Source organism: Thalassophryne amazonica, chromosome 16, assembly GCF_902500255.1.
Source record: "Thalassophryne amazonica chromosome 16, fThaAma1.1, whole genome shotgun sequence".
Taxonomy (NCBI): domain Eukaryota; kingdom Metazoa; phylum Chordata; class Actinopteri; order Batrachoidiformes; family Batrachoididae; genus Thalassophryne; species Thalassophryne amazonica.
In genome coordinates, this window is record NC_047118.1 from 78,401,637 (window position 1) to 78,427,061 (window position 25,425).

The 25,425-nt window shown below is 42.4% G+C and overlaps 1 protein-coding gene across 4 annotated transcripts in view; it reads left to right on the forward strand.

Moving 5' to 3' along the window:
- Positions 1-6,740: 6,740 nt before the first annotated feature.
- abi3a (ABI family, member 3a) overlaps positions 6,741-25,425 on the forward strand; it is a 71,760-nt gene continuing 53,075 nt past the window's right edge. For 2 of the 4 annotated variants that reach the window (XM_034190765.1, XM_034190766.1), the window contains exons 1-3: positions 6,741-6,842; positions 7,293-7,445; positions 9,122-9,292. In XM_034190765.1, the coding sequence (XP_034046656.1) occupies positions 7,314-7,445; positions 9,122-9,292 (303 nt within the window). In that variant the 5' untranslated portion in view covers positions 6,741-6,842; positions 7,293-7,313. Of the gene's footprint in view, positions 6,843-7,292; positions 7,446-7,760; positions 7,855-9,121; positions 9,293-25,425 lie in introns of those variants that run through there. The other 2 variants (XM_034190767.1, XM_034190768.1) reach the window with 2 other exon arrangements.

Sequence of the window (25,425 nt, forward strand, 5' to 3'; positions counted from 1 at the left end):
CAGTGGTGGAAGTCATTAAACCCACTACACTTTTCACTCATGGTACCGTCAACATGAAACTTAACTCACTCATAACCGCAACATGAGACTTATCTAAACTGACTAAACCAATTCAACTACAAAAACACAATAAGTCAATAACACTAACAACACTGTGAAACTAACATGAACCACAATAAGGCCCCATTAAAATAAACATTAGTTTATCATCCCCACTCCTCTATACCACTTCATCATGAAGCTGTATAACTGGGGATACAAAATGCAAAACATCCACTGTGCACAATTTCTCCAATCACAGCCACAGAAGCCTGTAACTTCTTCTGGCTTGTCTGGGTGTTTTGGTGGCTTTCCTCACTCTTCTTCTTCTTGCACAGTCACTCAGTTTTTGAGAACTGTCTACTCCACACATATTTACCATAGAGTGCCATACTGTTTGCTTTTTCTTCATAACTGATGTAAATAAAGTTCAAGACATATTCAGTGATTTGGAAATGTTCATGTATCCATCCCCTGAATTGTCTGTAGAAAACTGGCAATAAAACTGATTATTTACAGTTATTATACCAAAGGGGCTGATTACTATGCAACCTATCATCTTGACTTTTATATTTTTAATTACTTTGTATCGACTTGTAGAGATTTACTTTCAGTTTGAGTCTAAGGAAGATAATTTTAGAAATTTTTGTTGTGAAAGTGTCGTGACACGGACCCACAACAGGGGGCGTTAATGAACGGACAATGGATAAGCCAAAAAGTAACAATTTAATGTTGTGAATCACACAACGATGTACAGACAATAACAATACAGTGACTGTCAATCATACACCAGGTGACGTGTGGGCAGGCTCGACGATAGAAGACGCCTGGCGAGAGAAAAGCCGGATCCACACAGCTTCCACCGCCAACGGAGCTGAAGAACACCGGAGCCGCCAAGCCCTGCGCCCCAGGTGGCCGCCGTCTTCAGCAGTCAGACCCGGTACTGCTGGCAGAGAACAGAGACAGTCCAGATGAGTGTGAGGTCGCACACTCAGTAATCCCACAGTCTGTATTCAGTAAAGGAGGGAGAACCTCCACCTCCAATCACACACTCGTGCAGCTCCTGAGATAACCACTTATCTGGGTGGGGTGTGAGGCGAAGCCGTCGCAGTCCACACCAAACGCCAACTCCACAGACAGGGTATCCGTCCCAGGAAAACGGCTGCAAAAAGAGATCAGACTAATACTCGAATTTAAGTCAGCAGAGAAAATTACCTGATTGGTAGTTGATTTCTCGGCGACGAGGTGGAGTTGCAGTCCGGCCTTTATGGTGATGGTGATGAGATGAATGAGTGACAGCTGGTGCTGAGGATGAGTGACAGCTGTCACTCCCAGTGGCTCCTGCGCCCCCAAGCAGGGCGCCATCTGGTGGTGGTGGGCCAGCAGTACCTCCTCTTCAGCAGCCCACACAACAATTTTTATATTGAGAAGCCTGATTTACTTTTTACGACGGAGTTTTAGGGCCACATTGAATTTCTTTTTTTTTTTTTTTTTTTGGACTTCGAGAATAAAGTCGTAATATTATGAGAAAAAAGTCGAAATATTGCGAGAATAAAGTCATAATTTTAAGAGAAAAAAGTTGTAATATTACAAGAAAAAAGCCAAAATATTATGACTTTATTCTCGTAAATTACAGCTTTATTCTCGTAAAATTACGACTTTATTCTCATAATATTACAAGTTTTTCTCGTAAAATTACTTTATTCTCAAAGTCTTAAAATTACGACTTTATTCTTGAAGTCTAAAAAAAAAAAAAAAAAGATACAATGTGGCCCTAAAACATCGTTGCAACCTTTTGTATTTCAAATCAAATCAATTTTATTTATATAGCGCCAAATCACAACAAACAGTTGCCCCAAGGCGCTTTATATTGTAAGGCAAAAGCCATACAATAATAACAGAAAAACCCCAACGGTCAAAACGACCCCCTGTGAGCAAGCACTTGGCGACAGTGGGAAGGAAAAACTCCCTTTTAACAGGAAGAAACCTCCAGCAGAACCAGGCTCAGGGAGGGGCAGTCTTCTGCTGGGACTGGTTGGGGCTGAGGGAGAGAACCAGGAAAAAGACATGCTGTGGAAGAGAGCAGAGATCAATCACTAATGATTAAATGCAGAGTGGTGCATACAGAGCAAAAAGAGAAAGAAACACTCAGTGCATCATGGGAAACCCCCAGCAGTCTAAGTCTATAGCAGCATAACTAAGGGATGGTTCAGGGTCACCTGATCCAGCCCTAACTGTAAGCTTTAGCAAAAAGGAAAGTTTTAAGCCTAATCTTAAAAGTAGAGAGGGTGTCTGTCTCCCTGATCTGAATTGGGAGCTGGTTCCACAGGAGAGGAGCCTGAAAGCTGAAGGCTCTGCCTCCCATTCTACTCTTACAAACCCTAGGAACTACAAATAAGCCTGCAGTCTGAGAGCGAAGCGCTCTATTGGGGTGATATGGTACTATGAGGTCCCTAAGATAAGATGGGACCTGATTATTCAAAACCTTATAAGTAAGAAGAAGAATTTTAAATTCTATTCTAGAATTAACAGGAAGCCAATGAAGAGAGGCCAATATGGGTGAGATATGCTCTCTCCTTCTAGTCCCCATCAGTACTCTAGCTGCAGCATTTTGAATTAACTGAAGGCTTTTTAGGGAACTTTTAGGACAACCTGATAATAATGAATCACAATACTCCAGCCTAGAGGAAATAAATGCATGGATTAGTTTTTCAGCATCACTCTGAGACAAGACCTTTCTAATTTTAGAGATATTGCGCAAATGCAAAAAAGCAGTCCTACATATTTGCTTAATATGCGCATTGAAGGACAGATCCTGATCAAAAATGACTCCAAGATTTCTCACAGTATTACTAGAGGTCAGGGTAATGCCATCCAGAGTAAGGATCTGGTTAGACACCATGTTTCTAAGATTTGTGGGGCCAAGTACAATAACTTCAGTTTTGTCTGAATTTAAAAGCAGGAAATTAGAGGTCATCCATGTCTTTATGTCTATAAGACATTCCTGCAGTTTAACTAATTGGTGTGTGTCCTCTGGCTTCATGGATAGATAAAGCTGGGTATCATCTGCATAACAATGAAAATTTAAGCAATGCTTTCTAATAATACTGCCTAAGGGAAGCATGTATAAAGTGAATAAAATCGGTCCTAGCACAGAACCTTGTGGAACTCCATAATTAACCTTAGTCTGTGAAGAAGATGTTGTGTGTTGGGGGGTGTGGCTGGATATTTTGGTGTTCTTTTCTTTTCTTTGCTCTTCAGGTGGCATGGAAACTGATTTGTCTGTGGAGAAGGTGCTGGCTGAAGAGTCCTCACCCTCATCAACATCATGTGTAGCACCTGTGACTGGTGCTCACATGCAACCTTAAAGACTTTCAGCTGAAGCAGATAATTGGATGGCGTTCTGCATTTAAGTCATGTGTGATTCAAGCAGAACTGCCGGGAACTCGACCTTGTGATGTTCGTTAGTGAGACGCTGAGGACCGCGCCTGGGTTTGACACATTGAGCCCGTGAAGCAGGGAAGGGTGAGGACACATGCTGTCAGCACACATTAAAGGTGATTAAGTGTTTGACTAATTGTTGATAGTAACTTGGTGTTTTGTTACACAGTATACTTGAATTGAGATGAGAATTGTGCAGCTTGCTTCTCACTGCTGTGGCGTGCGGATAAGTGATCCTCCACCTGGTGTGAGAAGCTGCTCATTTGCATAAAGTTAAAAAAGATATAGACCTGAATGTGTTGCTGATTGCGTGTGTCTTTTGAAAGATATTGTTGTAACTGCTGACTTACCTCACCTCTTCTTTGCTTCACAGAGAGTCAGTTTGTCGTGTCCACCTGGGGAGTGTTTGGCGGTGGTAGTGGGTCCAGGAGCGCTGGGCTTAGATCCTTACGGGGCGCTGGAGAGCGTGCCAACAGTCACTCCACCGGAAAGACGCTGTTTAGTTTGTACACATTGTTATGCACCAAAGAGGGTAAAAAATAAATTGTTTTGTTTTGGAACCGCTTTCTGGTTATTTTTAGCGCTGGGTTCTGTCAGACGCAGGTCCGCTCCTCAACCCGCGTCGACACATAACAGAAGACTCCCCATTTACATGAACAAATTGTAATCTATTAGATAAATATGATTCAAACCACCGCAGCGCAGTGCCTTTAATACCTATGGCATGCTCTAATCTCTGTAATAAAATTTTATGGTCAACAGTATCAAAAGCTGAGGTCTAACAGGACAAGCACAGAGATGAGTCCACTGTCTGAGGCCATAAGAAGATCATTTGTAACCTTCACTAATGCTATTTCTGTGCTATGATGAATTCTAAAACCTGACTGAAACTCTTCAAATAGACCATTCCTCTGCAGATGATCAGTTAGCTGTTTTACAACTACCCTTTCAAGAATTTTTGAGAGAAAAGGAAGGTTGGAGATTGGCCTATAATTATCTAAGATAGCTGGGACAAGTGATGGCTTTTTAAGTAATGGTTTAATTACTGCCACCTTAAAAGCCTGTGGTACATAGCCAACTAATAAAGATAGATTGATCATATTTAAGATCGAAGCATTAATCGATGGTTGGGCTTCCTTGAGCAGCCTGGTAGGAATGGGGTCTAACAGACATGTTGATGGTTTGGAGGAAGTAACTAATGAAAACAACTCAGACAGAACAATCGGAGAGAAAGAGTCTTACCAAATACCAGCATTACTGAAAGCAGCCAAAGATAACAATATGTCTTTGGGATGGTTATGAGTAATTTTTTCTCTAATAGTTAAGATTTTATTAGCAAAGAAAGTCATGAAGTCATTACTAGTTAAAGTTAAAGGAATACTCGGCTCAATAGAGCTCTGACTCTTTGTCAGCCTGGCTACAGTGCTGAAAAGAAACCTGGGGTTGTTCTTATTTTCTTCAATTAGTGATGAGTAGTAAGATGTCCTAGCTTTACGGAGGGCTTTTTTATAGAGCAACAGACTCTTTTTCCAGGCTAAGTGAAGATCTTCTAAATTAGTGAGATGCCATTTCCTCTGCAACTTATGGGTTATCTGCTTTAAGTTGCGAGTTTGTGGGTTATACCACGGAGTCAGGCACTTCTGATTTAAGGCTCTCTTTTTCAGAGGAGCTACAGCATCCAAAGTTGTGCTCAATGAGGATGTAAAACTATTGACGAGATAATCTATCTCACTCACAGAGTTTAGGTAGCTACTCTGCACTGTGTTGGTATATGGCATTGGAGAACATAAAAAAGAAGGAATCATATCCTTAAACCTAGTTACAGCAATTTCCGAAAAACTTCTACTGTAATGAAACTTATTCCCCACTGCTGGGTAGTCCATCAGAGTAAATGTAAATGTTATTAAGAAATGATCAGACAGAAGGGGGTTTTCAGGGAATACTGTTAAGTCTTCAATTTCCATACCATAAGTCAGAACAAGATCTAAAGTATGGTTAAAGTGCTGGGTGGGCTCATTTACATTTTGAGCGAAGCCAACTGAGTCTAATAATAGATTAAATGCAGTGTTGAGGCTGTCATTCTCAGCATCTATATGGATGTTAAAATCGCCCACTATAATTATCTTATCTGAGCTAAGCACTAAGTCAGACAAAAGGTCTGAAAATTCACAGAGAAACTCACAGTAACGACCAGGTGGACGATAGATAACAACAAATAAAACTGGTTTTTGGGACTTCCAATTTGGATGGACAAGACTAAGAGTCAAGCTTTCAAATGAATTAAAGCTCTGTCTGGGTTTTTGATTAATTAATAAGCTGGAGTGGAAGATTGCTGCTAATCCTCCCCCTCGGCCTGTGCTACGAGCATTCTGACAGTTAGTGTGACTTGGGGGTGTTGACTCATTTAAACTAACTGTGGCTCAGGTCATCCATGTAGATATTAAAGAAATAAGGGGACAGAATGTCACCATCTGACACCAGTAGATGCTCCAATGAACCCAGAGGTCATTGATTCACATTTTCTGGTCAGCATAGCAAACAATATAATCAGGAACTCCTCTCCTAATGAGAGCTTTATATAATACTGAGTGATTTAACCTATCGAAAGCAAAATTCTGCTTTTGGGGAAACTCAAAAACATCCTTTTGTGACCACGCCGACATACCCACAAGGAGGCGTGGCCAGCAGCAGCATCTTAACGTTTCAAACCAACACCAACTACCTGTGGAAGTCAGTGTGACAAACAAGAACCAGTGAACGCAGTAAAAATACAACACTGAAGTACTGCAGTTTCACTTCAGCTCTCTACTTCTTTTTTTTTTCTTTGACCATCAGCTCTATACTTCTGTTTTTTTTTTGTTTTTTTTTTTGACCCACTTCACAAACAGGACGTGGTTTCTGCAGGTTGGAGCAAAGATCACCAAACACAGACAGAGATCTCACTCTTCAGGTTGTCTTTCAGACTAAAGATACTGGTTTGGTAGAATTCCATTCCGCAGTTTTGAACAAATTTAAATGAAAACCTCAGTTTGATTTTCAGCTTTAATCTTGTTCTTAGTGATTTGTTTGTCTTTTTCAGCTTCTGAGTCTTCGTCCATCAGCCTCAAAGATTGTTTCAGCCACACAACGATAGATAGATAGATAGATAGATAGATAGATATGGCTTCACCTCAGCTGTCAAACGCTAGGCCACGCCCACTTCATAACAATCCAATCAGTTCGTCCGTCATGAGTGAGCCATCCTGTTAACTAATGACGATCTTGGTGTGGAACCTGCGTTGTTCATCCATTAGTCTGTTCGGGTCTATCCGCACTTTCAGCTTCATCAGCGGCTCAGTTAACCGGAACCCGTCCAGCTTTAGGTGAGAAGCGTTTCTGAAACTCAGAATCGTCCGCTGCACGTTGATTTTTAAACAGATGGAGGAAGTTTAATCTCAGTTTCACTCAGCAACCTGTTAAAGTTGTGTGGCTTAGTAGGGGAGACCGGGTCTGGTTGTCACGTACGGTTAACTGTAACGGCGAGAAGGTGTGGGGTTCATTTTCAAGTCTCATTAGGATGAAATAGCTAAACAAAGCTGGAGCCCTGATTTCACTGAGAAAAATTTTAAAGTTAAGATTTTCAAATAAAATTACTGTTAACGATTCAACAGAAATGCTTGTTTAATGGAATCCAAGCTGGAGCTGTCATGTAATCTCTCAATCATTAAAATCTTCCAGCATCCACAGAAAGATCTTCCAGTTCTTCTAGAAACACTATCATTATTCCTTCGAAAGTGACATAAAAAAAGTTTTTGTTTATTGTTTTTTTTAAGACCTTACAGCTGGAATTAACAATGAAAGAGCAAAACTATAAAGATGAAGTGACCAAGATACTGGATGACGTGCCCAGTGTCAGGAAAGCCCTGCTGGAAAACTACGACAACCTCATGAATGTTGCTGACTACTGCTACAACAATTACCTCCAGGTTTGCTCTGCTACAAAAGGCTAAAGCTACTGCTACAATAGCTACTTACAGGTTAGCAGTGCTGCTAATGGCTGGTACAACTACCTACAGGTTAGCGCTGCTGCCATCACTGCTGCTACAGCAACTACCTACTGGTTAGTGCTGCTGTTAACGCTACATCAACTACTTATCGTTAGTGCTGCTGTTAACGCTACATCAACTACTTATCGTTAGTGCTGCTGTTAACGCTACATCAACTACTTATCGTTAGCGCTGCTGTTAACGCTACATCAACTACCTACAGGTTCACGCCGCTGCCATCACTGCTGCTACTGCAACTACCTACCAGTTAGCGCTGCTGTTAACGCTACTGCAACTACCTACCGGTTAGCGCTGCTGCCATTGCTAGTGCAACATCAGCTACCTACAGGTTGGCGCTGCTCCTGTGACAGCAACTACCTACAGGTTAATGCTAATGGATAATGCTACTGTGACACAAACTACTTACAGGTGGACGGTAATGGCTAATTGCTACTGTGACAGCGGCTACCTACAGTTTGGTGCTAATGCTAACACTACTTCTACAGTTTGATGCCAACACTACTGTGACAGCATCTGTTCACAGGTTGACACTAACAGCCAGTGGTACTACAACAGAAGCCACCTACAGGCTGAGGGTAACGGCTAATTGCTACTGCAACAGCAGTTACCTACAAGTTTGTGCTAATGGCTAACAGTACTGTGACAGCAACTGCCTACAGGTTGGTGCTGCTGCTAACACTACTACTACAGTTTGATGCCAATGCTACTGCGACAGCAACTGCCTACAGGTTGAGGGTAATAGCTAATTGCTACTGTGACAGTGGCTAACTACACGTTAGTGCTAATGGCTAACACTATTATGATAGCAACTAGCTACAAGCACTGCTGCTACTGCTACAGCAGCTACCTTCAAGTTGGCGCTAATAGCTAACACTACTGCTACAGCGGCTACCTACAGGTTGAGGGTAATGGCTAATCGCTACTGCGACAGCAGTTAGCTACAGGTTGGTGCTAATGGCTAACACTACTGCAACAGCAACTACCTACAGCTTAAGGTTAACGGCTAATCGCTGCTGCGACAGCAGCTACCTACAGGTTGGCGCTAATGGCTAACACTACTGCAAGAGTAACTACCGACAGGTTGAGGGTAATGGCTAATTGCTACTGCGACAGCAGCTGCCTACAGGTTAGTGCTAATGGCTAACACTACTGCTTCAGCAACTACCTACAGGTTGAGGGTAATGGCTAGTCGCTACTGCGACAGCAGCTAGCTACAGGTTGGTGCTAATGGCTAACACTACTGCAACAGCAACTACCTACAGGTTGGTACTGCTGCTAACGCTACTACTACATGATGCCAATGCTACTGCGACAGCAACTGCCTAGAGGTTGAGGGTAACGGTTAATTGCTACTGTGACAGCAACTGCCTACAAGCACTGATGCTATGGCTGTTGCTACAGCAGCTACCTACAGATTGGCGCTGCTGCTAACGCTGCTTCTACAGTTTGACGCCAAAGCTACTGTGACAGCAATTGTCTACAGGTTGACGCTAGCGATGCTGCGACAGCAGTTAACTATTGGCTCACGCTAATGCTACTGCAACACATTACGGCTCTTGTTAACAACTGTGCATGTTCTCATGTCTCCTGAGCAGTCGGAGGAAGACAGAGTCAATGCTTTGGAGGAAACCAAGAACTTCACCACCCAATCACTAGCCAGTGTTGCGTATCAGATAAGCATATTAGCCAGTAATGTTCTGAGCCTGCTGAATGCTCAGTCCAATCAGCTTCTTCACATGGAGTCCTCCATCAACCTGGTTGGACAGGTGAGACCCGCTGTGTTGGCTGATGTGTTTAATGTCAAACCTGTGTTTATTGATATGGTTGTAAATGTTTACTTGAAGAATCACTGACTGCCGGTGTCGCAGACCGAAAGGTCCCCCCCTGAATATCGGTCCGCGTTTTGCATCTGCGCATGCGTCATTTCGGACCACAGCAGCACGTCTGAGACGGAGTGTCTTCACCCAACGCAATCAAATGGATTAATGGGATTATTAACCATCAGATGATAAAGATAAAACCTCTTAAATCATTCTGAAGTCAATTTTAAGGAGAAACGAGGCCCTTTTAAGCAGAAACGAGGCAAAATTCTGTGACGCTTTGAAATGTCCAACGTGCAGTGAACGCATCAGCTAGCAGCTTGTTTAGCTGTGGCGCTCTGTTTGCTTCCGCCGCCTTTTCTGATGAAATAATGTTGAATTTATGTGGAAATGATTGTTGTACTAAAGCTTCAGGTATCTGTCGCTGAGATAGATGATGACTGAAGTGCAGTTTGAAGCAGAAACAGGTGATAATCTGTGAACCGCGTCATCGGGGGAACAAATTTTTAGGGGGACCGTTTGGTCTGCGACACCGATGATGATTTAATTTATGATTGAAAGAAAGTTAGAAATAACATTCACACTCGTGGTGCTACTTTACTGCCCCTCCTGGTTGGAGCCTGTACTGCACTTCATCAGGCGTCCTTCAACCTGCACCTGCGGATAATTGATCACTGATTGGTGGTTCTAAATTTCAGTCTGATATTTCCTGCATTGTAAATTGATTTTAGATGATAATTTGTTACTGATGGCTGGGAATGTTGTGTATGTTTGGTGAGGTGAGAACATGGTTGTGGTTGGAGTCTGTGCTGTGTGCTGAGAATACTGATCCACTCTGTGTATCAGGCTGAGTGAATGGATCCAGTGTTCTGGAGCTGCTTTGTGTCGACCAGCAGTCGACCTGATTCCAGAACCTCTGCACAATTCCTTTAATGGTCCAAACAGTGCTTTTATTGTTTCATGGCCACAAATAAAACTATAAAAACAAATCTGTCCAACCTCAACTAAGTGAAAGGAAAAAGTCAAAACAATGGATGCTGTAAGGACACACCCCCTTTACCAAAAAACAGGGCTACTCAGTGTGGTCCCCGTGGGACATATTTGGCCCACGCTGCTCTTGTCTTGGCCCATCACAGCAGTTAATAAGTTCTCTGCCAATAAATCAGTTTCTAAACAGAAGTATATTTATTATTGTTATTATTTTGAAATGTTATTACCTCTGCCAAAATTAGGTTGGAGGTGTTTATGTTTTCGCTCCTGTTTGGTTGGTTGGTTGGTTGTCTGTTTGTGAACAGCCTGGTTCCCACAGTTTTTCATATATTGTTGTGAAATTTTTACTGAAGATTCATATCCTGATAGGCAAGACTGATTACATGTTGAAGGTCACAGGTCAAACGGCAAAGTCAGGAAAAATCTTTGGAAATTGGAAAAAATCCCTATCCTTGAATATTGAAGGAATTTTCCAAACTTCATAACTCTGTCAAAAAGATCAGATTGCTTTCATATTTGAGAGTATTATGTAGGATGGTATCCTTTATCAACTGATAAAGTTTGATCTGGATCTGATCCAGATTACAGATGTTGTGGCCGTTTAAATGTAACATTGAAAACCCTATTTAATTTATATTTTACATTATATGTAACGAAGGGTGACGAAGCCCTGACAAAACAAGAAATCTGGACTTTCGTTGACATCGTTTAACCTTCGTGCAGCGTCGTTCCTGCAGCTGGCACTTTGTCAGGATTTTGAAACTGTTGAAAATTTGAACGAAGGGCAAGGAAAAACTCAGTTCGTCTGTGTTTCGTTTTGCTGTCGTTCTTGACGTTTTTTAATTGTTGGTGTAGTTTTTGTAACGTTATTGTTTAATTTGTCGTCGTTGGAGCAGCTGACCGTTTTCACACAGTGCAGAAGCCGGTTTGTGAGCGCCAAGGCTGCTGCTGCGTTCATGTACCCTCGAAAATTACAGGGAAAACTCAGCCTGCTTGCTTGGATTTTTTTTTTATCTGTGTGGGGGGTCAGTTTCACTGGGCTCAGGCACATTACATAGGCCAGAATTAATCTTTTGTGTGGATATAATTAATTATTTTGCCACAAGCAACTGTTGAATTTGAAACAACGAAAAAGTTGTTTAATTTCCGACGGTACTTGAATGCAGCATCAGCGGCAGCATTTGCTCCTGCGTGCGCTTATTATTTTTTATTAAATATAACAATATGAGTGTAGGAATGATAATCCAGTCCTCCTGTACATTTGGGAAACAGGTAGATAAATCAAAATGATATAAAGAGCTGTTGTGGATCAGTGATCAGCTGGTGGAAATAACCGCACGAGTCAATGCGCGCATGCACTGATTAATTTACTGCTCTGATATATTCAATCATCTTTACACTTATATTTATATATATTCTCCCTTTTGACAGTTTTCTGTTATAAGTAAATAAATATATATGGCAGTGGCGGCTGGTGAAAAACAGTCTTGGTGGGGCTGCTGTGCCAATAGATTCCCTTGCCTTGTCCAGTACAGGCATTCAAGTGAACAGTCGGAAAATTACTACAATTCCACAAGAATCATTTCATGTCCTTCTCAAAATCAGCAGTTTTACAGATAAAGTTAACCATTTACAGCTATATTAGGCCCCATTTCTACTTTGGAAAGAAACAGTATCAAATACAACACTCAAGTTCTTGAGCAAAGAACATTTTACCATTTGACACCAATTACACACATAGTACACCAAACTGTACTGCACTGCCATTATCTTCAGACAAACAGATCCTGGGGTTCACAATGACACCCCCTTAACAAAACAGAAAATATCACCAAATTTACACTCTTTCAAAATATGGAAAAATTCTTCAATTGACAAAAGAACATTATGAACATAAGACAATGTTCACACCTTCAGAGAGAGAGAGAGAGAAAATGTGTGTGTGTGTGTGAGAGAGAGAGAGAGTGTGTGTGTGTGAGAGCAAGAGAAAATTAAGGTCATATTTTGCATGAACATTACTGAGTGGAATGGAGGCAAACTAAAGAAGCTTGAAAAACTTAAATTAAATAACTTGACTGACTAATAACACCTTTAAATTAAATTGGTTAAAATTAACAGTGTAGAGGACAAAGCAAATTAAGCATACAAGACCACTTAATTAAATGCGTTGCTAAACTTGGGTTTGTCTGACTGTAAGTGTCTTGTGTGTACTCAGTGGCTGAGTTAGAATTTCTTTAAAAAACATGCAAATTGCTATTTTAGGGTTTTGTTTTTAAACTGAGCAAATCATTTGTTTTAGAGTGTGGAATACTCCAAAGAATATTTCACTTCTGTGGACTGATCCTCATAACGTGTAAAGTGAAATCAAAATACCAGCATGGCTGCAGCTTTGAACACTGTTACAAACAGCCCCGGCCTCCCCTATTACCATTATAACTGGTCTGCTGTCCCAATAAAGATCACACCTTTGACCCCCTAAAACAAACAAAAAAACATCACTCATTCGTTTTATCTTAAATTTTCATCCTCGTTTCCACACCAGGAGCAACATTCGGGAATAAATCCGAGCAGCTCGTCAGCTCACCTGAGCTGAAGTGGATCCAGAGGAGTCAGTCTGCAGCTGGCAGAGGTGGATGCGCTCCTTTCCACCCCACAGTAAAGAGCGCAGATCAGCAGCCTCCGTGACGTGTGCGCGCTGACAGTGTGAATGAAGCCTGACACGGTTTATAACGAGTCAAACGTCTCTCCTCCAACCGGGATGTGCAGTTGTCATTAAACCACGAGAAAGATCTGATGTGCGCACCTCCATGTGCCTCCAAAAGGATCCCCATGAAATTTTGCAGTTTGTTCATGTGAATGGGGAGTCTTCTTCACAGACTAAAGTTGATTATGGAGTTCCACAAGGTTCTGTGCTAGGACCAATTTTGTTCACGTTATACATGCTTCCCTTGGGCAGTGTTATTGGACGGTATTGCTTAAATTTTCATTGTTACGCACATGATACCCAGCTTTATCTATCCATGAAGCCAGAGGATACACACCAATTGGCTAAACTGCAGGATTGTCTTGCAGACATGGATGACCTCTAGTTTCCTGCTTTTAAGCTCAGATAAAACTGAGGTTGTTGTACTTGGCCCCACAGATCTTAGAAGCATGGTGTCTAACCAGATCGTTACTCTGGATGGCATTACCCTGATCTCTAGTAATACTGTGAGAAATCTTGGAGTTATTTTTGATCAGGATGTCATTCAAAGCGCATATTGAACAAATATGTAGGACTGCCTTTTTGCATTTACGCAATATCTCTAAAATCAGAAAGGTCTTGTCTCAGAGTGATGCTGAAAAACTAATTCATGCATTTATTTCCTCTAGGCTGGACTGTTGTGGTTCATTATTATCAGGTTGTCCTAAAAGTTCCCTAAAAAGCCTTCAGTTGGTTCGGAATGCTGCAGCTAGAGTACTGACGGGGACTAGCAGGAGAGAGCATGTCTCACCCGTGTTGGCCTCCCTTCATTGGCTTCCTGTTAATGCTAGAATAGAATTTGAAGTTCTTCTTCTTACTTATGGGGTTTTGAATAATCAGGTCCCATCTTATCTTGGGGACCTCGTGGTACCATATTACCCCATTAGAGCGCTTCGCTCTCGGACTGCGGGCTTACTTGTAGTTCCTAGGGTTTGTAGGAGTAGAATGGGAGGCAGAGCCTTCGGCTTTCGGGCTCCTCTCCTGTGGAACCAGCTCCCAGTTCGGATCAGGGAGACAGATACCCTCTCTACTTTTAGGATTGGGCTTAGGGCTTTCCTTTTCGCTAAGGCTTATAGTTAGGGCTGGATCGGGTGACCCTGGACCATCCCTTGGTTGTGTTGCTTTAGACGTAGACTGTGGGGGGGTTCCCATGATGCACTGTTTCTTTCTCTTTTTGCTCCGTGTGCATCACTCTGCATTTAATCATTAGTGATCGATCTCTTTTTCCTGGTTCTTTCCCTCAGCCCCAACCAGTCTCAGCGGAAGACTGCCCCTCCCTGGGCCTGGTTCTGCTGGGGGTTTCTTCCTGTTGGAAGGGAGTTTTTCCTTCCCACTGTGGCCAGGTGCTTGCTCATAGGGGGTCGTTTTGACCGTTGGGGTTTTTCATGATTATTGTGTGGCCTTGCCTTGCAATGTGGAGCGCCTTGGGGCAACTGTTTGTTGTGATTTGGCGCTATATAAGAAAAAAGTTGATTGATTGATTGATTTGATTAGTTTTGTCCCGTTTTAAATCTCCGAAGAGTTCTTCAACTTACTCCAGCAAAACACACGGAGACAAAATAAAAATAAATATAACCCAAACGTTGTCGTCACCATCATCTCTGACTGACTGACTGACAGCAGCAGCTGCAGCGTCACGTATATCACTGATTGTAGCAATCTAACGTTCCCGCATTTTTGTAGCAAGGGCTAAAATTCCGGCGCCCCAAAGCCATTAATTTTGGCAATGTTGATTTGCCAAATATTTATTAATTTTCCCTAGCAACTACATACAATTGGTTATTTCGCTGCACTTCAAGGGTGCTTTGAATGATCACCCAAGACGAGGAATGATATGTTCTCTGCTTCTGTCGGTGGAAATGCACTGTTGAATGAGAGTCAGTTGGAGGAAGTGTATACTCAACAAAAATATAAACGCAACAATTTTGGTTTTGCTCCCATTTTGTACGAGATGAACTCAAAGATCTAAAACTTTTTCCACATACACAATATCACCATTTCCCTCAAATATTGTTCACATACCAGTCTAAATCTGTGATAGTGAGCACTTCTCCTTTGCTGAGATAATCCATCCCACCTCACAGGTGTGCCATATCAAGATTCTGATTAGACACCATGATTAGTGCACAGGTGTGCCTTAGACTGCCCACAATAAAAGGCCACTCTGAAAGGTGCAGTTTTGTTTTATTGGGGGGGGGATACCAGTCAGTATCTGGTGTGACCACCATTTGCCTCATGCAGTGCAACACATCTCCTTCGCATAGAGTTGATCAGATTGTCAATTGTGGCCTGTGGAATGTTGGTCCACTCCTCTTCAATGGCTGTGCGAAGTTGCTGGATATTGGCAGGAACTGGTACACGCTGTCGTATACGCCGGTCCAGAGCAATGGGTGACATGTCCGGTGAGTATGCCAGCCATGCAAGAACTGGGACATTTTTAGCTTCCAAGAATTGTGTACAGATCCTTGCAACATGGGGCCGTGCATTATCCTGCTGCAACATGAGGTGATGTTCTTGGATGTTGGCACAACAATGGGCCTCAGGATCTCGTCACGGTATCTCTGTGCATTCAAAATGCCATCAATAAAATGCACCTGTGTTCTTCGTCTATAACAGACGCCTGCCCATACCATAACCCCACCGCCACCATGGGCCACTCGATCCATAACATTGACATCAGAAAACCGCTCACCCACACGATGCCACACACGCTGTCTGCCATCTGCCCTGAACAGTGTGAACCAGGATTCATCCGTGAAGAGAACACCTCTCCAACGTGCCAAACCGCCAGCGAAGGTGAGCATTTGCCCACTCAAATCGGTTACGACGACGAACTGGAGTCAGGTCGAGACCCTGATGAGGATGACGAGCATGCAGATGAGCTTCCCTGAGATGGTTTCTGACAGTTTGTGCAGAAATTCTTTGGTTATGCAAACCGATTGTTTCAGCAGCTGTCCGAGTGGCTGGTCTCAGACGATCTTGGAGGTGAACATGCTGGATGTGGAGGTCCTGGGCTGGTGTGGTTACACGTGGTCTGCGGTTGTGAGGCTGGTTGGATGTACAGCCAAATTCTCTGAAACGCCTTTGGAGACGGCTTATGGTAGAGAAATGAACATTCAATACACGAGCAACAGTTCTGGTTGACATTCCTGCTGTCAGCATGCCAATTGCACGCTCCCTCACATCTTGCGACATCTGTGGCGTTGTGCTGTGTGATAAAACTGCACCTTTCAGAGTGGCCTTTTATTGTGGGCAGTCTAAGGCACACCTGTGCACTAATCATGGTGTCTAATCAGCATCTTGATATGGCACACCTGTGAGGTGGGATGGATTATCTCAGCAAAGGAGAAGTGCTCACTATCACAGATTTAGACTGGTTTGTGAACAATATTTGAGGGAAATGGTGATATTGTGTATGTGGAAAAAGTTTTAGATCTTTGAGTTCATCTTATACAAAATGGGAGCAAAACCAAAAGTGTTGCGTTTATATTTTTGTTGAGTATATAATGACTTTTCCCCTCCACATCTAGGAGGGCAGCGCCCGAGCGCCCCCTGTGGGCCAGCCACCACTGATATTGCTCTGCTGTCTTCCACAGCATGTCTTTTTCCTGATTCTCTCCCCTCAGTCCCAGCAGAAGACTGCCCCTCCCTGAGCCTGGTTCTGCTGGAGGTTTCTTCTTGTTAAAAGGGAGTTTTCCTTCCCACTGTCGCCAAGTGCTTGCTCATAGGGGGTTGTTTTGACCATTGGGGTTTTTCTGTAATTATTGTATAATTTTTCTGTAATTATTTATATTGTATGGCTTGTGCCTTACAATATAAAGCGCCTTGGGGTGACTGTTTGTTGTCATTTGGTGCTATATAAATAAAATTGATTTGATATATGGCTTAGAACATAATACTGCAATACAGCAGTGACCACAGCACTATACAATATGAGTGTAGGAATGATAATCCAGTCCTCCTGTACATTTGGGCAACAGGTAGATAAATCAAAATGATATAAAGAGCTGTTGTGGATCAGTGATCAGCTGGTGGAAATAACCGCACATGTGAGTCAATGCGCGCGTTCACATGCACTGATTAATTTACTGCTCTGATATATTCAATCGTCTTTACACTTATATTTATATTTAGTCTCCATTTTGACAGTTTTCTGTTATAAATCAATATATATGGCTTAGAACATAATACTGTGTGATACAGCAGTGACCACGGCGCACTTTTTTTAATTTTTTTTTATTGCAGCACGACGGAGCGCGCAGAGTGTCGACAGAGTGTGGATTCTGATAATGATGGAGATGGTCCCTCTTTTGTTCTGGACAAGGAACCAGAGCAGGTGGTCCATCGACATGCACAAAGATCTCCACAGATTCTGTTTGCAGTTTCTCCAGGACTCAGGCGCTATGAGCTCCGTCCCAGCGCCGAGTGCTGGAGCAGACACACACTGCTTCAGCAGTGGCTCCAGGCGCGTTTCGTCGAGATCGTGAGCTTCGGTTTTGTTAAGTTCCTCTTTCGTCCCTTTTGCGCTCTTGCTTCACAGACTGTTCGTCCACCTTTTCTCAATGAATTGTGACATTTACTTTTTCCCTTCGTTCAGGAATTGTCATGTGCCATAATTACTCTCATATTTGAAAGTGAGGTGCAGACTGGCACTCACTATCACCTGACAAAGTTTGATCCAGATCTGAGCCAGATTGTGGATTTTGTGGACATTTGAATTTAATGTTGAAAAGCCTATTTGGTGTACATTTTGCATTATATCTCAATCAAAGGTGCCCCAATCACGTTCATTTGTGACATTGAGCTGCAAAGTGGCGCTCTCAGTGAATATTGTTGTATCCACATCTGATCCGTATTGCAGATTTAGCAGATATTTGATTTTAACACATTGAAAAGCCCTTTTGATCTATGTATTCTAATCCAATTACATTTTTTTTTCCACAAATCTGATTGGTTAATTGTGAGATTTCAGACTATATAATATTGGGGTAATGGTGGCAAAATATGCGACCAGTTCACAATTGGATGCATTACTCAGTGCCCTGACTGGTGTTCTGATGAGATGTCATTCCTGTCGATAGGCCAGCTCTCGGCGCAACTGCGCAATATTGTCAGGATGCGGAACTGTCGATTTATGCGACGAGACACACAATTTGACAGAACACCAGCTGCACGTGCAGCTATGCAGATGTCATAATGGCGATGTTAGCTGAGAGCAAGAGAAAGTCGCGTACACTACCATATGAAAGTATTGATGTGGATTCTGACACAGAATTACTGTTTCACATTTGATGGATTACTCCGCGCCCTGACCGCTGTTGGAGCGACGCTGCCTCGCCAACTGAATTACATACAGAAAAATAAACCGTGCAAACGATGGAATTGGATCAGAACGCATCACCGGTAAAGCTCAATTTACAACTGTATAATGAGCTTGAACGTCTGCAAATCATCAGACATAAGGGGTTTATTCCTTAATTATAGTTTAGCTTTTGAAAAGCCACTTCTAACATGACTTTGACCTTGAAAATTTTTTTCCAAAGTAAAAATTTGTGGAGTTGGAAACTAGTGTTGGCGGAGATTTGTGCTCTGTGTGCGTGGTGCTCTAGTTTTGGATTGAGAACAAAAGCGGTTAGTGCGCTGGTTTCAAAATCAGAAGGTTCCTGATTAAAGACAACCCCTTGCCCATGTTCCGTGTAATACGGAGTTGCATCAGATGTAAATGTTGTGCCAAATCAGATCTGTCTCAGATCTGCTGTGGCAGAAAAAGGGAAAAGCTGAAGGGACTTATGATTGAGAACATACGATATGTTTAATTATATACCATTTACACGGCATTAGGATTTGTTTTTGGTCAGTGACCGTGCACCCAGATGGGTTTATGGCCTATCAAAGGAAAGAACTTCATGAAATGATCACTTTTACAGCCAGACATACACCCAGTAGAATGAGTGTCCTAATTTTACTGTGTTGTGGTTTGTAATAAATACATCAAAGCCCAGATGAATTAGGAAGGTTCCACCAGGAAGACCACCCAGAAAAAAAATTGCCAACAAAAACATGCAGCTCAAAAATCTAATTCCCATACAGGATCGATCAAAGCCTGGGTTAACAAGAGAAATGACTACTACTGCTGTTGTCCAGCAGGATGTCAGCGGAAACTGCGTAACTGCTGGGTGAAGAACAAGAAGGAGATGTGGAGAACATGTGTAGTGGCAGAGGGAGAGGAAAAAGTTAGTGGAAGTGAGTGTTGGGACTTTAATTGTTGGCAGTATGACTGATAAAGTGAGAGAGTTGACTGATGTGATGGCGAAGAGGAAGGCAGATATGCTGTGGCAAAGAGACCAAGTGGAAGTAAAGTAAGGCCAGGAGCATCGTAGGTGGGTTCAAACTGTTCTCTTGGTGTGAACAGGAGGGGAAATGCATTTTGAGTCATTCTATAGGAACAGGATATTAAGAGTGTGTTGGAGGTTAAAGGAGCATCTGTGATTGATGAGTGTGAAGTTGAAATTTGAAGGGGTGCTGAATATCATCAGTGCATATACCCCACAGTTAGGTTGTGTTTTGTGAAGACAAAGGACGATTTCTGGAGTGAGTTAGACGAGGTGGTAGTGTGTGTAGCCAAGCATGAAAGAGTGTTGATAGGAGCGGACGTCAGTGGGCACTTTGGTGAAGGGAACAGTGGTGATGAGCAGGTAATGAGTAAAGGTGCACTGACATGAGCCTGCCTTTTCTTCACGATGCATCACAACATGTCATGCTGGAGAGTAAACTCATCTTTAACGGGTGCAGACAGGACAAATGTTGTGCTATGTGGCGCAATCTAATCTCCAGTGCGATGTGCAGCTTGTCAAGTGGAGTAAACAAGCAGTGAACAGAGCAAGTGGTGACGTCAGCGGATCGCATCAGCGCGCAGCTCGTCTGAAGGATTATAACAAGAAGTTAAATCTGTTCTAAACATAAAAATAAATAACAGCTGCAGACAAGAAGGAAGAAACATGCAACTGTTTTATCAAACCATGACAATGTAAACAAGACAAATAATTACCTTTTTAGATGACTCAAAATGCTTTCTGCAGTTTCTTAGGCGTGCGCGCGCGAATGGCTCCTGCAGCCTCCTCTGTGATTCAGGAGGTGATTAGAGCCATTTTCAATGGCCAATTTGCAGAAAAAAATGATTAATCTGCCACAAAATAATTATTTTATATACGCAGCGTCCAGCGCAGAGTGCATGGCAGCTAGTAGAACAGAGAACGGCGCCCAGCTGTGATCACAGCAGGGGGATCATCACGATGACGTTCGTGCTATTGTGTGAAGCAAAGGCATGCTCGTGTCAGGGCACCTTAAAGCCCCTTTCACACCGTCATGACGACGCAGGAATTTCTGCATCAGGTGCGCGCAGCAGGGGGCAGAGAGGAGGTGAGAATGCAGCCTGCAGGTTCTCTGCATAGAGAAATCAGAGTGCACAGTTTGGCTGCAGCCCGACTGTGCACTCTGATTTCTCTTCTACTTTATATGTGTTCTTGTGCTGAGCTGCAGGGCTGCGCTCTGAGTTCTGTTATAGTTTATCTTTCCTCCTTTGACCGCGAGATGCGCCCGCGTGCGGAACCATCCGTGAGCAAATGTGGAGATGTCTGGAGATGTTGACATGTCCTGTCTCTGGCAATCAGTCTGTGAGCAGGACTTATGTCCTTTTTTGTACTTTTTTAACTGTGATGAGAGAGTTTGAGGAGAGAAAGGAACTAACTGCCTGCAGACAGTTTTTTTTTTTTCTTTCTTTTGTTTGCATGTGCGAGCGTGAACGAACCAACCATGAGTGGACTGTAGATGTCCGGACTTTTTACTGGATGTCTCTGGCAATCAGTCTGTGAGCAGACTTTTATGGATTTTATTTAAACACATTTGTGAGAGAAGCTGCTTCACAGTGCCTCTCTTCACCAGACAGCTCCACACAGAGAGGAGGAGCAGCTGCAATCAGCATTTTTTTCCCTGTGGTCTTTTTTTTTTTTTTAAGTTTTTACTGCATTGAGTACACAGTATAAAACAATCCTGCATGATTTATACTTCAGGAACAATGGAACACAGCAGGAATCATAAATTGGCGTCGGGTAACATCGTCTTGTGAGGGTGTGCCTTCCAGTCACGCTGAATACCGTCCTGTTGCTCTGACTTGCGCTGAAACCACTTAAGTCTGCGTCGAGCAGAGGACGCACAAAAAATTCAACATGTTTAATTTTTGTTTGCGCCACTCGCGCTGTTGTGGCGCCAAGCTACATCGTCTCGGCACTAGGTTGCTTCCACGTGGCGTCGTCATAACAACGCAACCGGGAGCAACTGGGCGCAGCCCCGGTGTGAAAGGGGCTTAGGTAAAGGGCCTTTCAGATTGCAGGCAGCAGACGCGGCAGTTAAGGCCCACTGACACGAGCACACCTTTGCTTCACGCAATAGCACAAATGTCGTCGTGCTGGAGAGTAAACTCGTCGTCACATGGGTGCAGACAGGAAGCGAGAGGAGCACCGGTGCATGCTATTGCACAGAGAATTTTGAAATGTTCAAAAAATCTTTCACGCACAAATGTTGTGCTATGTGACGCAATCTAATCTCGTCAAGTGGAGTAAAGAAGAAGTGGACAGAGCGAGTGGTGACGTCAGCGGTTTGCATCAGAGCGCAGCTCGTCTGAAGGATTAAAACAAGAAGTTAAATCTGTTATAAACATACTTTAACAGCTGCACACAAGAAGGAAAGAACACGCAACTGTTTTATCAAGCCATGACAATGTAAACATGACAAATTACCTTTTTAGATGTATCAAAATGCTTTCCGCAGGTAGTTAGTCGCGCACACGCGCAAACGGCTCTGGATGCAATAATAATAATTACTTTATATACGCAGCGTCCAGCGCAGAGCACGTGGCAGCCGGTAGAACAAAGAACGGCATCCAGCACAGAGCACAGTGGGTGGGATCATCACGACGACGTTCGTGCTATTGCATGAGTCACAGGCATGCTAGTGTCAGTGCACCTTAACGTGCGTTAGTGACGTGAGATGTGTTGCGTCTGATGCGGCAAGGTGGGCAGGGGTTTCTACATCGCAATCTGACTTTTGCAAAGCCAGAGAAAGCTGTTATCGCCATCTTGGATTTGCATCTGTACAATCACAAAAAAGCTTTAAAAAAAAAAAAAAAAACAGCAGTAGAACGAATCTCCCATCAACATGCTGGGAGAAGCTTTTTTCAGCTACTTTTTCGAGTGACGTCGAGCCAAGGGAGGACCGCCACAGCGTGCAAAGCTGCACGAAGGAGCCGGAGTTCAGGCCTTATGCCTGGGCAGAGCGACACAGGCAGCTGGGATGATGGAGCAGACTGACTCAATCCGAAATTCCCCACTTTTGAATATATACAAATGCCCAGTTTGACCAACGGAGCTTAGGTCTGCAACTTACTCGAGGTGAGCATAATTTAAAAATAAAACATGTTACTGCACTGCTGAAGATTTAATGCTCGGCTAAAGTTAGCTTAACCTTTTGGCACAGTTGAGCTGAGTGAACGTTTTAATTTGTAAATGGTTCAGTCTGTTTTTATTTTTCCAAATAAAGCTACAGCTTTTCTTGTTACCACTGAGACCACAAAAAGCTCAACTTTAAATAACTTAGATTTTTTTGAATGTTTTTTTTTTAAACGGTTTAGTGTTTCTTTATATTTATTCATTTTTTTATTTGTCCCAATCAGGAACATTTGCTGTGCAGACAACCTAAATTCAGGCGCACTTCAAAAACTTACAGTGATGAGCTGAACATCATGAAGTCCAGTCAGAAGAAAACACCTCTGCTCTTCAAAATTGGACAAAAGTGTCTTCAGCATCTCCAGCAGAGGTCAAAGCTGCAGAGGAGACCTTCATCTATCATCTGGTTAAACGTCCCGAGAATCCAGCAGACCAATACCTGCTTCTAAATAAAAGGCTCTTTAAACAGCAACTATTTTATATTTTAAAAGCTGTTTCATTTTATATGTTAACAATAAATGAACGGATCATTAAAAATGTCCACAAAATCAAAGTTCAGTCAAAAGACATTTGCACAGGTAGAAGCTCTGCCCCTGTTGTGCTCAGTTTTAAAACATTCACAATCACTAGTCAAATTCATATTTTAGAAATTACTCTGTCCTGATCACAACATATTCTGACGTAATTACAAGTTGAACAGTCATTGTTAAGTCATCTGTTGCATTTATAATAAACATTTGTATTTATTTACAGTGCCTGTTTTTCTGGTTGAAATGAGATGTGAATAATCTGTCAGACTTAAAAATGTACACATTTCAGTGCTATTTTATTTGCCTAAAAATAAATGTCCAAGGTTCCTTATTTCCTTATGTTAAACAAAAATTCATCTAATCTGAAATAACAGGTGAGTTATGGTTTTAATTTACAGATGAAGAAAGGTTTCTAAAGAATCTTATTTTTTCTTTTCTTTTTAATTACAAGTGTTCTAAACATTTTTACAGTAATAAATTAATTTTGAGGTAAAAAAAACATGCAAGGATTTTCTTCAGAAAACTGTAATACATATATGTTGGCAGAGAGCAGCGCAGCGTTTGGAGCTGTGAGAACAGAACAGGACAATTCTCATTTCTTGCCTGTTAGTCGCAGTTAGTGACTTTAATCCACACAAAAGTGACTCACGATTGACATTTTTAAATGGCTTTGAGAGGGGTTAAGAAGCAGACTTGCTGCTTCTGAAATGCATCGAATCAGAGAATCAATGAAACAGCAAGTTGGAGCACTGCTTCATTGGTTCAAGCTTCAAAGTGGAGCCGTTGCAGAAGCGGTTGATTACAGACCCGCTGCAGGGCTTGCAATCAACGTAGAGAAATTATCATTTTCCTGACAAACACCCTCATAAACAACGGCCGCTCTGAAGGACCGATAAGGGAATCGTTAAGCAAAAAGGCTATTGATGTCGGTAGATCAAATCATTTCGTGCCATTTCTGGTTTGTGGGTTTTTTTCCCCCCACTGGGCAGATTTTTCGTGTCATTTCCGGTTTGTGCCTCCATCTACCATAGAGCGAGCTTCGCGGCACTTTGCTTGTATAAATGAGCAGTTCTGTGACACATTTCTCCCACTGATCTGTATATAAGTGTTTTTATACAGATCAGTGGTTTCTGCCACTGCAGTCTTCCGTGTTTTGGCCTGATGCCTCGTTTCTGTTGGACAGCATGAAGCTACGTCACAGCACACAGCAGCAAAAGTTGTATTGGGTTGAACTTTGATCGCGGCAGCAACACGCGCTCCCGGGGAAGTGCTGCTTTAGTTTGGTTTCTGAGGCGATAGAGCTAATTGAAAATAATGCTTTTTAGACCGATTTGCGACGCTTCTAATGTCTTTAACACTTTCGGTGTGAAAGTTTTCAATTTCAAGTTATTTTTATTTATGTAGCACCAAATCCCAAGGTGCTTCACACAAGTAAGGTCTAACCTTACCAACCCCCAGAGCAAGCACACAGGCGACAGTGGTAAGGAAAAACTCCCTCTGAGGAAGAAACCTCAAGCAGACCAGACTCGAAGCCCCTTTAAGGTGTCAAGAACAGGTTTGCAAGATGAGTCTGGAGATGAAGAGGAAGAGTGTAAGCTGAAATAAGGATCAGATGGTGGAAGTTGATTGTTGTGAGAAATTCAGGGAGGAGGTAAGATGGGCAGTATGGGATGTTGAAGTGACTTTTGGATTTTTGGACTACTGCAAGTGGTGAGGGTGACGGCTAAGAAGGTAGCGAGTGTTCCATCTGGACAGAGAAAGGAAGACAAGGAGACTTGGTGACAGACCAAGGAAGCACAGGGATGTTTAAGGAGAAATAGGTTGGTTAAAAATAATATTGAGATAGTCGGAGAAGACAATAGGAGTACAAGGAGACATGATGTAAAATAGAGTTGGTAAATGCTAAGGAAAAGATGTATAAGTGAGCTGTTTCTAAAGTTTAACACTAAAGAAGGAGAAAAGGACTTGTACCGATGAGCCAAATGGTAGGACAGAGCTGGAAAGGATGTACTGCCAGGCTTGGAGTAACGGAATACATGTAACGGCATTACGTAATTAGGATACAAAAAGATAGATAGATAAAAAGATAACTGAATAATAAATAATAATAATAAATAAATTCTCAAAAGCTGCCCCCCCCCCCCGGTCGCTTCGCTCCCTTGACATTACCACTACGCTAAAATTTTATCCTCGCTAGAACCCTGTTATCTGTATATAATTTTTTTTTCTTTGAAACGAAAACATCCCTTCATGAACAGTGACATGACGTCTCCTAACCGGGCAAAATATCAATCAATCAATCAACTTTTTTTTTAT